Source organism: Trichosurus vulpecula, chromosome 7, assembly GCF_011100635.1.
Source record: "Trichosurus vulpecula isolate mTriVul1 chromosome 7, mTriVul1.pri, whole genome shotgun sequence".
NCBI classification, from domain to species: domain Eukaryota; kingdom Metazoa; phylum Chordata; class Mammalia; order Diprotodontia; family Phalangeridae; genus Trichosurus; species Trichosurus vulpecula.
In genome coordinates, this window is record NC_050579.1 from 49,060,854 (window position 1) to 49,074,481 (window position 13,628).

At 41.9% G+C, this 13,628-nt stretch overlaps 1 protein-coding gene across 2 annotated transcripts in view; it reads left to right on the plus strand.

The window, feature by feature from the left end:
- NOTCH2 (notch receptor 2) overlaps positions 1-13,628 on the plus strand; it is a 176,166-nt gene that overhangs the window by 133,638 nt on the left and 28,900 nt on the right. For both annotated transcript variants that reach the window (XM_036769157.1, XM_036769158.1), the window contains exons 13-18: positions 6,747-6,939; positions 7,479-7,624; positions 9,482-9,595; positions 11,286-11,405; positions 11,748-11,900; positions 12,914-13,142. In XM_036769157.1, the coding sequence (XP_036625052.1) occupies positions 6,747-6,939; positions 7,479-7,624; positions 9,482-9,595; positions 11,286-11,405; positions 11,748-11,900; positions 12,914-13,142 (955 nt within the window). The remainder of the gene's footprint in view (positions 1-6,746; positions 6,940-7,478; positions 7,625-9,481; positions 9,596-11,285; positions 11,406-11,747; positions 11,901-12,913; positions 13,143-13,628) is intronic.

Sequence of the window (13,628 nt, forward strand, 5' to 3'; positions counted from 1 at the left end):
TGCACGAGTAGGTACTAAATAAAGGCTTTTTAAAATTCATCAATTATTTTTAAATGATGACACCAGAATAGGCCTGCCATACAGCCATTGACAACCCTCGTAAGAAATTTCCTTCCTAGACTTTTAAACTGTGATGTCAGAAGGCGGCTCCGAGCCAGCTGCGAAGGGACGCTTACAGTTTTCCTGCCAGTGACTTATTTTCCTTTCATGTTTCACAGTTGCTTGTGTTCTCCTGCCTGGCATGCCACAAAGGTTGTATGATTGTGGGGCACTTGAGAAGGATATCTGTTGCACATATTGGGTCACGCTAACCTCTCTTCATTGGGGAAATAACTCACATGCCAGGTCTGATGGAAACTTTCATGCCAACACCCAGAGCCACATGTGGCCCGTGTCAGCCAGACAATATTCGTGCCCTGAAATGCGCTACTTCAGACTGATAGCAAGTTAAATACTAAAAAATGCCTACTGGACAATGCACGTTGTTGCTGAAGAAGTAGCGAACTGTTCCCAGTAGCCAGTTAAGCAGTACTTTGGAAGAACATGAACCTAGAAGACTCTTCCAGATAACATATTTCGTGTTAAAAGTAGCTATGTCTCAGTCTGGCTAATTTTCTCGGAAAGTTCTTGCAGAATACAAATTCTTTTCGACCTTGCGTCAGACAAGAAAAGTAAGAGAGAAATGAATAGGTTGGGGATATTCTAAAATAAACTTAAGGTGTGGTGTAAAACTCACACCAGGCAGGAAGTGGAATGTTATGATTTGGGAATGGGCCTAGATCATCTCTCTGGGGCCTCTCTTCTGTCTCTTAGTCTGGGAAGTTTAAAATATCAGTGATTCCAGTGGTGTGTGCCCACCACCTGGCAGTGTGTGGTATGGTGTTCTTTCCCTCATTCTATTTTTTGCCATTTTAATAACAGTTTGTATAGTTTAGGGGAGCTTTTTTAAAAAAAAATATTAAATTCTGTATTCTGTACCTTCTGTACTTTCTAATTGTATAGTGGCTAGGAAATATTAAGGCAACATCCCAACAGAGAGCCACAGTGTTAGTAAAGGGGAAATAAACTAGGTGCAAATATGCTTCTTTTTTAAAAAAATATTTTTTGTCTTTTAAGAAATTTTTTTCCTTCTTCTACTTCCTTCCATTGTCCTCCAATTAAACCAAAAAAAAAAAAAAGGATGAGAATACTCTTATGACAAATACTCATAGTCAAGCAAAGCAATTTTGCCCCTTAGCTGGGTCCAAAACTACATGGTTCCTTTGGAAAAGATTTTGAATCCCTTTCAGAAGGTGGGTAGCATGCTCTGTTACGTTTGTAAGTTACGATGAGCTGGATGACAGTGGTGAGAGCATGGGCCATCATCTCCCAGTTTATCTTAATTTTCAAACGTAACTGCTTCATCTTCGTTTCTTTGGAGTCAGTGGTCATTATAGCTTTGATCAGCTTTCTGGATCCTTTGAAAATTGATAAACATGTAATCCTATACCTCTTGGACTCCTTATTTCAATTTAATCAGTAATTATGGAGTGTGTATGATAATGTAGTAAGTACTTCTGGTCCCTTTTCCTGAGAATATCAGGTCCTAATGGGAGGGAACTATGCCTGGGTCATCCTCTTTGCACCCGTCCTATACAGAGCTCCTTGCAAAGTGCCCTTTGGAAAGGTTAGCCTGGAGTCAGATTCCAGGAAGAGGGAGCGCAGTTAACAACAAATATTTATTAAGCTCCTTCTAAATGTAATTCAAGTGTCCTGAGCACTGGGGCTCCAAAGCTGGGGGCAGGGAGGAGAAATTGGGTTGAATTACTTACTGAGAGTAGGACTTCTTTTCAGATTCAATCTGATATCTGATTTTGCTTCCGCATTTGATAAAATGCGGTCTTGGTCTTGACATTTCTGTCCCTCTTGCGCTGCTGTTCTCTTCTCCTGCCCCTGGCATTACTGCTGTTTTGTTCCTTCTCCAAAGTGATACCCTTCCATTAATGTTTCCCTCTTATCCCTTCTTACCAATATGCCCACACTTCCCATTCTCATCATTCCTCCCAAACAAAGTGAGCTTTCCATAAACTGCGTTCATCGCAGACTGTATTAGTATCAGAAGTCCTTATGACTCAATGATGAAGACAAGGGAGAAGCCAGCTACCAAGTAAAAAATTTCCTCCCCAAAAGAACTAAGGAGTAAGAGAATCTTTCCTCTGACCCTGAATCGGATTGCTACCTGGCGATAGTTCTCAGGCCCAGGAGCAGCAGTTCATAGCCTCATACCAGTGACTGATATCTCCTGAGTGTCCTCCACCAGGATTAGAATCATCCAGTATGATCTAGAGTTGGGAGGGATGTCAGATAGCACCTAAGCCAACATCCTCATTTTACACAATGGAAGGGAGACCTCGCCAGGTGGGAAGTATTTTGAAGTCACAGAGCTGGACTTAAACTGGGTCTTTAACTTTTAAGTCCAACGTACAAGGGATGAGCCAAGGAAACAGTTCTTAAAAATGAATTACTAAGAAAATGTTATTTTCTTGAAAAAAAAGGAAAATAGCCACCACGACGATATTATATATTACCAAATATAGTAGTATTTTATTCATGTAATACTAAATCGCCAGTAATGAATGATTTAGAGAATTATATAAGAGATTAGAAAAAAGTTGTAATATCCACACATTAAATGTATATGTCTCTGTTTATTGTAATTTCTGGTCCTGAATACATGGTTGATATTGAGAGAGACGGAGAGAGAATATTTTGTGTTTGTTTCTGTTTGAATGTGGTATTCCTTAAGATCTATAAATTCATTGGTATCTGGAACTTGCTACCATTTACTTGCACATATCTCATAGGTGCTTCAAACTCAGCATAGCCAAAACAGAATTTATTCTTTTTCCCCCAAAACCTTCCCTTCTTCTCAACTTGCCTCTTTCGTCCAGCGCACCTCATCCTCCCAGTCACCAAGGCTCACAATCTTGCTGTCATCCTCACCTCCTCTCAGACACCCACATACCCGACCTTTTGCCAAGTTTTGTCGTATCTACCTTTATAGTATGTCTCATACATTTTCCCTTCTCTCCACTCACACGAACATTATCCTGGTGCGGGGACTCATCACTTCTGTAATAGCCTTCTTATCCATCTCCCTGCCTCATCTCTCCCTGCTCCAATCTATCCACCACTCAGCCACCCAAGTAATTTTCCTGAAGCACAGCCTTGACCATGGTACCCCCACCTCTCCCTTCTACTCATTAAACTCTAGTAGCTCCCTATTACTTCCAGTCTCAAATACGAATCCTCTATTTGGCTTTTAAAGGCCTTCACAACATGGTCCCTTCTTCCCTTCCTAACTTCTAATACTTCCTCCACCATCTATGATCCAGCAACATTAACCTTCTTTACTGTGCCTTTTCACTGACTCTCCCCATTCCTGGAATGTTCTCCCTCCTCATCTCTAGCTTCTGGCTTTCTTGTAGACTCAACTGAAATCCCATCTTCTCCAAGAGGCCTTTTTCCCTCTCCTACTCCCTACACTGCTAATGCCTTCCTTCTGAGAGTGCCTTCTGTTTGGTGTGTGTGTGTGTGTGTGTGTGTGTGTGTGTGTGTGTGTGTGTGTCGTATGTAGCTATTTGTGTGTTGTGTCTCCCATGAGAATGTGAGCTTGTTGAGGGTAAAGACAGTGTTTTTGTCCATCTTTGTAACCCTGTGTTTAGCACAGTGTCTGTACATAGTACATACAGTAAACCCTTAATAAATGTTGGCTGACTGGTTTGGGTATATACGTTAAAACATTGATTAATCAGAACCCAGTTCATTGTATTCATTAAATAACTGTAATTATTTTGTTGCCTGAGGGAAGGGAGATAACCCCAAGAAATCAAGACTGTGGTAAGGATTTATTCCAAAACCTACTCCCTGGTTTATGTCCTACATTGCTGAGTAAGCCCAATTTCCAGCCCAGAAAGCCTGATGTAACCCCAGATTACTGGAGTGCTGCCATGTGGAGGTGGTCACACATCACCAAATTAAAATGGTTAGATTGATGGTCCAGAGAGATTTTAAAGGTCTTTCTGAATCATTAGAAGAGGATTAAATTATGTTCACATCAAGGAATGAAAGTGGACTGAAATAAGGATTATATTACTATATAAGGATTATACAAATAAGGTTTGAAACAAAAATACGTACCTTTTATAAAACCAGATCCCGCACCCCGCTTTATCCTAGCGCACACCATTTTCTTATCAGTGCTCTCCAACAGCAACCTTTTTCTTTTTCCTCTCCTCCTTCCCTCCTCCTTGTCTTCTTCCTCCTCTTCAGCCTGGCCTCAATTATAGAAGGTTCAGTCTTTTGTTCCTCTACTATCATTCCATAACAATTCCTTTGGAAATTTTTTACAATAATTTTTCCATCCATATCACAGTTGCCTGTTTTGATTTCTAAGATATCTGTCCATCTTCCATGATGCACATGCCATTTCTGATTACAGAATGCTCTTTGAGGACAGAGACTGGTTCATTTTTGTCTTTCTGTATCCGGTACCAAGCACATAGGTGCTTGATAAATGTTGGCTGATTGAGTTATTCAGCATCTGGATGACTGCAATAAATCTCAGTGACTTGAACAGCAAATTGATGATCCTTATAACACCTTCACCTCACCATTCTTTGACACCATCTCCAACGACCTCCATCTCAAGTGCACTTCAGCCACCTCCTGATAATTCTGCCCCATAGACTTTGTCATCACTCACAACTCTTCTGCCTCTTCCAGATCTGAAACTCCAAAATTGCATTCTTACCCATCCTCCTGTCTCACCTACCTGTTCCTACTTAATTTACTGCTCTTACTCTCTTGATTCTGTCTCTCTTGGTTCTCCTTGTCCATCACCCCAGTGCTGACCTCACTTGCCTGCGAATCCAGCTTAGACTCAGTTCGGAACCATTCTGAAATGCAGGATCTTTTTAGCCTTTTTGCCATTCCTGTTTTGACCCTGGATCAACCTTCTACTTTTTACTTTCTTCTCTCCTGCATTGCTGGAAAAAGTAATAAAACCATGTTGATGAGGTCTTTTGTAAATTCATTCCAGCTGACTTCTTCTGGGTTAGATTGCTCATTGGAAATTCTTTTATTTATTGGATATTTACTCCCTTTCAGCTGTGCCACTATTATAAATATTTTCCATTCTCATCAAGTGCGTGCACATTCCACCCTGCCTGTCTACTCGAGAGATGTCCTCATCTCCTTTTTACTGCTTGAGAAAAAGTCTGTTCGATATTGACTTCCTCGACTTCCCTTCCCTTTACTTCAGAATCTCTGTACATCTCCAAGTAGTCTCTTTTTTCATTTTTATCTTAGAGGAAGAGGCTCTCTTCTTATTCATCAGGATTAATCCTTCTCTTTGTATTCCTGATATCTCCTCCTCCTCCCTCCTTTAGGATCTTGCATTATCAATTTTCTCTCCTTTCTCATGGCTTGAGTCTCTCCTGCTCCATTGATTTTTTTTCTCCTTCATCCACACCAGAGGTGGGGAGCCTGCAGCCTTAAGGCCACGTGTGGCCCTCTAGGTCTTCAAGTGCTGCCCTTTGATTATTCAGCCAAAGCCACTTGAGGACCTAGAGGGCCACATGAGACCGCAAGTTCCCCACCCCTGGTCTACACAATTGTCCTGTCTCCCTTCCCTTGACTCCCTCAATGTGCCATCTTCTCTACCACTTCTCATGTGATCTCTGAGATCCATCCCAGCTCTGAAGAATCTATGTCTGAGCCATGACTCTTCTTCAGAAGTTGCCTATCTTCAATGCCTTTGGCACTTTATTAGTTACTTTCCCTTTGGCTCCTGTTCCACCACTTTACAGAAATTTCTTTTAGGTCATCATTTTCTTAATTTCCAAATCCAATAACCACTTACTAATTCATTTCTTATTCCTTCTCCCAAAAATTACAGTTATTGTCCTCAAGGAGTTTACCTTCTATTGGGAAGGATTCAACACACATATTCAGATATGTGTAATACAAATAGGGTATTATGAGGAAAAGAAAAGATCCAAAGTACTCTAGGAATATATGAAGAGGGAGGGAATACTTTCAGCTCTTGAAGTAGGCTTGGGTCAAAGAATGCTTTTCAAAGGAGGTGGCACCTAATGAGCCAGTGGAAGATCTTGAGAGACAGAGGTGAGGAAGGAGAGCATTTCAGATAGGTGGGTATACATGGGGAACAGTCTGTACTGATCCATGGAGGGAGGAGGTAACATGTTGAGTTTGAGGAATAGCTAGTGTTCCAGTTTGGGTGCAATACAGAGTATATGAAAGGGAATAATATGCAACATGGTTAGAAAGGAAGATTAGAGCCAAATTGTGGAGGGCCTTAAGCAAGTTGGTATTTGATTGTATGAGCATGGAGAACTACTGAGCGTATTTGAGAAGGCGTAACATAGATGTGCCTTTGGAAAATTATTTTCCTGTCTGCGTGAAGAGTCAATAGGAGAGGAGAGTCTAGAAACAGGGATACCAGTTATAGGTGACGGGCAGTGACCATATGAACAGAGCAAAGGGAACAGATTTGAGATACGTGGTATCAGAATCAACAGGATTTAGCAGCGTCTTTGATGTGAAGGATGAGGAAGGGAGGCGGAGAAGATTCTGGAGTTTTGGATGTCAGTTGGCTGGGCTACCACTAGTTCCTTAAAAATTTTCATGTGAAGTGCATGAATTTGGAAAGCCATATAAAAAGAAATGATTTCCCTTGACCACAGGACAAAGATGCAATGTTGACATTGATGAGTGCGCCTCGAACCCATGCCGCAAGGGTGCAACATGCATCAATGATGTGAATGGCTTCCGTTGCATCTGCCCAGAAGGACCTCACCACCCTAGTTGTTATTCACAAGTGAATGAATGCCTCAGCAATCCCTGCATCCATGGGAACTGTACAGGGGTTGCCACTGGGTAAGTTTGGTGTGCTGTTTGATGTCATATATGGAACTCCCACATTTAACTAAAGGTAGTTTCTAGTTTGCAGATTTCAGGTTTGCAAAAAGCTGGAAATGAAGTTAGCTCTTTTTAAATGTTAAAATAAACATTTTCCCATTATTATTACTATAAATTCAGTATTCACAGCAAATCAACAACCATGGAGGTGAGTCTTCAACACAAACCCCACAATTTGAACCATTTACATCTTGAACAAATTGGGGGGGGCGGTGACAAGAATTACATCATTGTCAGGGAGACCCACATCAGGGCAGGCCTTCCAGGCTGAGAAAACAGAAGAATGTTTTTGTTCCTTGTCCTCTACTGAATCTCTCTGTGCAATTATAGAGGTCTGTTGCCTTCAATTGGATTTTACTTCTCTTTTCATGGTTGTAGTCAATAGGATTAAGTGAGCTTACTTTTTCCCTCTCTTTCTTAGCTCAGGGTTATGTTCCAGTAGTAATTTAGAGTCAAAAGCTGGAATTTCTCGAGTGCATTGTGTAGTTTTCTTTCAGGTACAAGTGCCTCTGTGAAGCAGGCTGGGTTGGCACCAATTGCGAGGTGGACAAAAACGAATGTCTCTCCAACCCCTGCCAGAATGGAGGAACCTGTGACAACCTGGTGAATGGATACAGGTGTACCTGCAAGCAGGGCTTTAAAGGTGAGAACAAAAGGGCTGTTTCTGTCCGGTTTGGGATGGAACGGTACATGGAGTCAGTTTTGTGGAAGGAACAGGAACAGGGTTTCAGTTTTCACTTGCTAGTTCTCCTGAGACATACGGTGTTTTATCGGTGGGTTGCAGGGACAATTCAGTGAGAGCAAGGTAGAGGTCAAGTGTATTTAAAGCACATTGGCATATCAAGGGCAAGGGATCCATGCTCTCCATCCCCTTACAGTGGAACCATTGTTCATTTTCTGATGTTCTCAGATAATCACTGATTTGCTTTCTAGGAAAGTAGCCATTTAGGAGTTCTTTGGAGCTATCCCTTGGGTCCCCATTGTTCTGTTTCTGCCACCAGCTTTCTTTTGGAAAACTCAGGAGAAAGGCTTTCGAGTATTTTACTGACCTACTATCCTTAATCGTTTGGAAACCAGGTTTTAATAAGTACATCTTTCCTTTATTTATTTAGTCAGCGAATATTTTTGGAGTGCCTTATCTATCCAAGTCCTTGTGACAGAGGGTACGGAGGATACAGAGACATGTAAGACACAACAAGGAATTTATAGTCTAGTAGGAAAAATAAGACTCAGATAAGGGCAACAGAGCCCCTCTGCTGAGGAGGTAATCCCCTTAATTGTTTGCAGTAATCCCATTTCTTCTTCTATTTGTAAGACCTCCCTATTTCTGAAATGGGAAGATTTCTAATGTGTGTGTCTCATCTCTACTGAGGCCTTCTACACAGCTGAATGAAACTCTCCCTGTCATGTACTCAGGAGCTCCCAAGATGCAGATGTCTTTGTGACTCCATCTGGTACCCAGATCCTCCTGTCATCCTTATGAGAAGGCTGCCTCATTTTTTTTAACCCCCTGACGTGAACCTTGTCATAGTGGACTGAAAAATGCAAGGCATACCTCTTCTTCCCCTCCACCTGTATACCTTCTCCTAACCCCCTTAATCAGAGTCTTCAAAAGTCAGAAGGGATTCCTTCTTTCCTCATTTCCTTTCTGGAGGTGGATTTTGAACCATCATTTTGGAAAAGCAGTGAATGTTATGACTTTTGGAGGTAGGAGGGTGTCAGAGTAGTGGTGAGTAGTATGAATCTGAGATAGGAGGTATAAATCAGACGTATTAACATTTGCCCAGTTATGCATTTGACAAATTTGCTTTTTATAAGATACCTTAATTTCTGAACAGGTTCTTTGTACAAAAGCCTGTGGCACTATGCTAGCAGGAATACCTCACATTTTTATATAGCGCTTTACAGTTTACAAAGTTGTTCGTGTTTTTTCGCAACAACCCCCTCAGAAAGATGGTATACCAATACTATTGTCTGCATTCCAAATGAGAGAACTGAAGTTCAGTTTGAGTGGCAGTGACTAAGCAGGGATTCTAGCCAAGGTCTTCTGTCTGACTCTCCATCCTGTACTCTTTTATTGCTCATTTTAATGATGCTTTGAGAGTAGAGCATTTAAGATAGGGGTTGGACTAAATGGCCGGAGAGGTGCCTTCCAAATCTCAAATTCTGTGTGATTCAGAAGTTGTGATTTTTCATAGTGCATCAAGCTTACTACATGTAATGATATTCTTTGGACAGTTTCTGAGGGATTATTTGGAAAAGCATGAATCCCTCTTGCCTCTAAAAAATTGTAAAAATTCTTGAGAATGAGAATGAGCCAGTAGTGGCTTCTCATCACATTTAATGGAAACATTTTCTAGCAGCCTGGAAGAGTTACTGTGGTTTCCAGTGTGCCTGCTAACGTACCAACATTGGGTGAATTTTGCTTGAGTTATTAATTTGAGGCAGCCATGAGGCTGATTTTAAATTTCATTTTTTTCTCATTTCCTGCCATCTGTAGGTTACAATTGTCAAGTCAACATTGATGAATGTGCTTCAAATCCATGCCTTAATCAGGGCACCTGCACCGATGATATTAGTGGCTATACTTGTCAGTGTATGCTTCCATATACAGGTGGGTTCCTTGAGTGACCAGCAGGTACATGTTAAAACAGAGCAGGCCCTTGGATCTGTAATATCATATACAGCATTTGATTATTAATGATGTTATCTCTGGTAGAATAGCAGAGAATTACCACTCAAGGTATCCTCCCCCTTTGGGCTTGTCGGCTGGATCCTGAGATTTATAGAAAACGTTATGCCTTCTCATGACATGGGGGGCTCCTGTGTACCCTTGTTCTCTTTTGTAATTATAGAATTCCAAGCTCTAAAGAGTTAGAAGGAACTTCATTTAGTCCACATTGACTGAGAATCTTTTTTCTCAAATATTCCCAAGCAAGTTGGTTTTCCTGCCTTCCCTCAAAGACCTACAGCGAGGAAGAGCCCATATGGACCACCCTCTGTTAAATGTAGCTATTTTATATCATTGTTCCCACTGTAAAGGCAGAGAAACTGTGTAGTCCAGGGAATTGGAAAGGCAGCAGCTTAAAATAATGGCATAGTTGGTATCCAGTATCCAGATGTTTCCAAAATCAGATTTATGCTTTTTTGTTATTTCACTATTCACAGTTGTTCTCATTTCTAGTGTCTACCAAGTGCTTGCATGTACAAACCTAAAGTCATCATCTCCCTTCTAGTGCCCCCCAACTTCCTTCCAGTACCCCCTTTTCATCCCTTCCCTGTATCTGTTAATTGTTAAAACCTTACAATTAATTGTGACTTTTCTCTCTTCCTTTTCCCCCGTGTCCAATCAGTTGCCACATCCTTCAGTTTTATGTCAGGGAAGGCTGACATCCGGCTTCTCTATTCTGCCTTTCACTAGCCTGTATTGGCCGTCAAGGGGACATAAATCTACATGACTGTGTATATATGCCTGTGTATATAGCCCAGTCTCACTGAGGCCCTCAGCTGATTTTGAGAACACTTAATTTGTCACTGAATTGCTCAGATACTAGAAAGATATTTGTTTATATTGTGGCTGTAGATAAGATCCACATTAAAATTATATCCTGCATGTGAACCTAGAGGGATTACATCTGACCAAAACCACAAGCATATTAAAGTCCCACTGCCTGGCACATGGTCACATTCATCTCCAATTGACTCTGGTTCACTGTGACTAGTAATGGAGCAGTCTGCTCTTTCCCTCGATCATTTGAGTCATCAGTCTGATGAGACATCACACTGGAAATTTCTGTCAAAATCTAGGGAAGGTATTTTTTTTTCCAATTGGAATACAAAATTTGGCCAAGATTTAGCCAGAGTTAGTTATGACTTGATTTTAGCTGATGCCATACTCAAAAGAGGGAAACTTTGTTCTCAAGCTTTCATTGAATGTTTATGCTCAGCATTCCAGAAGGCCTTCACTAAGTAAGTTGAAAACTTCAGTTCTTTTGGATTTACATGAGGACCCAAAGAACTCTGAAATAATGGAATGTCATAGAAGTATAGCATTTCCTCCTCTATGCTTCCTTCACCTCTTTCCACAGTACACATGGCTTCTGTCACTAAATGGAGGATTTCTGGAACTAACACTAGAAGATCTGTGTGGCAATACTATGCCCATCCCCCATTTTTCAGCCCTCAATTTTAGGTAGAGTTGTTGGCTGCAAACGTACCTGTTTTCTGAACATGCCAAAAGGGTAAATTGTCTTCTCTTCCAGCCTGCTTATTTCCACATGTTCACTGTGTTTTGGTCCCCGCAGGCAAGAACTGCCAGATGGTGCTGGCCCCTTGCAATCCCAACCCATGCGAGAATGCTGCCATTTGCCAGGAATCTGCAAATTTTGACAGTTACACCTGCCTCTGTGCTCCTGGCTGGCAAGGTGAGATGGACATCCAGCTTAGTGGGGATGGAGAAAGCAAATTTCCGTAAGCAGTCAATCTCATGTTCAGGAGGAACAAAAGGCTGATTTAAATTCCTCATCTGCTAAGGCCCTCCAGGTCTCCCAAGCATCCCTTCCCCTGCCCAGGGCTAAAGTTGGAGTTGGCCTCCCCTTGTCCACCATCACCCGTGCATCTGGGGCCCCCTAGTGGTTGAAGTGCTGTATTGACACACAGACCTGTAGGAAATCTTAGATTTCTTTTGTGCTCCCCACCTGGGCATCCATCAGCAGGATGCCTTGGGATCCCAAAGTTTCTAAGCCTTGCTCCTCCGGTGCTTTCAGGGCCTCGGTGTAACGTGGACATTGATGAGTGTGTCTCCAAACCTTGTATGAACCGTGGTGTTTGCCACAACACTGAGGGCAGCTATTTGTGCAAGTGTCTCCCGGGCTTCAGTGGTGTGGACTGTGAAGAAGACATCGATGATTGCCTTGCTAGTGAGTGTGTGGGCCAGCTGGCCAGTGCCATGGTGGGGAGGGAAACCTGTAGACCAGAGTGGGAAGATGCTGCATACTGTCCTGAAACAGGGGTCTTATGGGAAATAGCAGTAGTTGCCATCAGCGATGAGTCAGAGCTGGTTCTCTGAAGACGGCTTCCTTCTAGTTTCTCTAATAACAATTACAGAAGAATTCTAGGGCAAAGTTGAGTCCAGGAGTGATTTGATGATTGCATTATGTCTCCCTTTTATGAAATAGAGGCCATATATGTTAGCTGTCTTATACTGGTAATCTTATTCATATATGTATATATACACATATATGTGCACATACATGTACATACATACATGCATTCATACATGCGTGTGGTAGCACAGTGGCTCCACCTGAATATACTCATATATCCAGTCTCTACTTGGATAAAAACTCCTTTGGAATGATGACTTTCTTATACCTCTCTGCATCTCCCTCAGTATCCAGCATGGTAGATATCTAGTAAATGTTTATTGATACTCAATATGAATAAAATACTTTACAACCTTTCCTTCATTCTTTTGACCATTCTCCTAGTTCTTTGGCCAGGCTCCTTTGCCTTTTACACAGAGAAGGAAGCATCAAGATCCTCCAAGTCCTTGGAACAAAAGGGAACAGAGAAAAATCATTCTGTCCAGCCTGGAACTAATAAGGCTTTTTTCCTAGCTAAGAAAATTAGCATCTTCCAGGAGGGCCAGGCATCAGCATATCAAAAGGGGAAGCTTGAATATGTAGTCTAGAAACCAAATACCATGTAAGCCAAGATCAGGAGAAGGAAGGCTTCCTGAGCCAACAGAGCTGAGCTAGTCACTGGTCTTTGGTCACAGTTCCAGTGCTTGATGCTTCTTTTATGGGCATGCTTGACTCTGCTTCCTTTGGGTTCTTAAGCAGCTCAGGTGTGAAGGAAGGACCTTGACTAATCCCAGTGACCCATGGAAGCTGCTCTTTGGAGTTTCACATGCTTGTGTTCATTGCTTTAGATCCCTGCCAGAATGGTGCTTCCTGTGTAGATGGAGTGAACACCTTCTCGTGCCTTTGTTTGCCGGGGTTCAATGGTGATAGATGTCAGACAGACATGAATGAGTGTCTGAGTGAACCCTGCAAGAATGGAGGAACCTGCTCCGACTATGTCAACAGTTACACATGCAAGTGCCAGGCCGGGTTTGATGGGCCTCACTGTGAGAACAACATTGACGAGTGCACCGAGAGGTGAGGAACGGCCGCCTAGGAATGGATATCCTTACAACAGGAGGAAAAGTAGGGAGGTTGATGCAAATCATATTTCCTGGGGTGGAGAATTAGACATTTGCTTGTCTCTCACCACCACTTCCCAAGCCTTTCAACCAAAGTGGCTGGCATTTAGGTAATTAGCAAAGACAGTGTTCTGGATCTTAAAAATGGAAATAATTATTCATTAGGAAGCAAGAAGAGTCTTTGACCCTTGTCCTTAGCTTTTTACCCATCTCTTGACTCCTTGTCCATTTGTTCTTCAGTTGGATGGCAAGCTGTTTTAGTCCCTCATTCTTGGGAATTGTATAAGTAAGTTCTTAGGTGTCCTTATTTATCATAAATTTTGCAAATTCTGCAGCTCTTCTGTGGTAACTGGAGAAAGAACTGGAGAAAATCTAGAGCCCTCGCTCCAGTCCTTTTCAGAAGTATTAATTTTGCTAAAATAAAAAGTGACTGTGAAAAGCT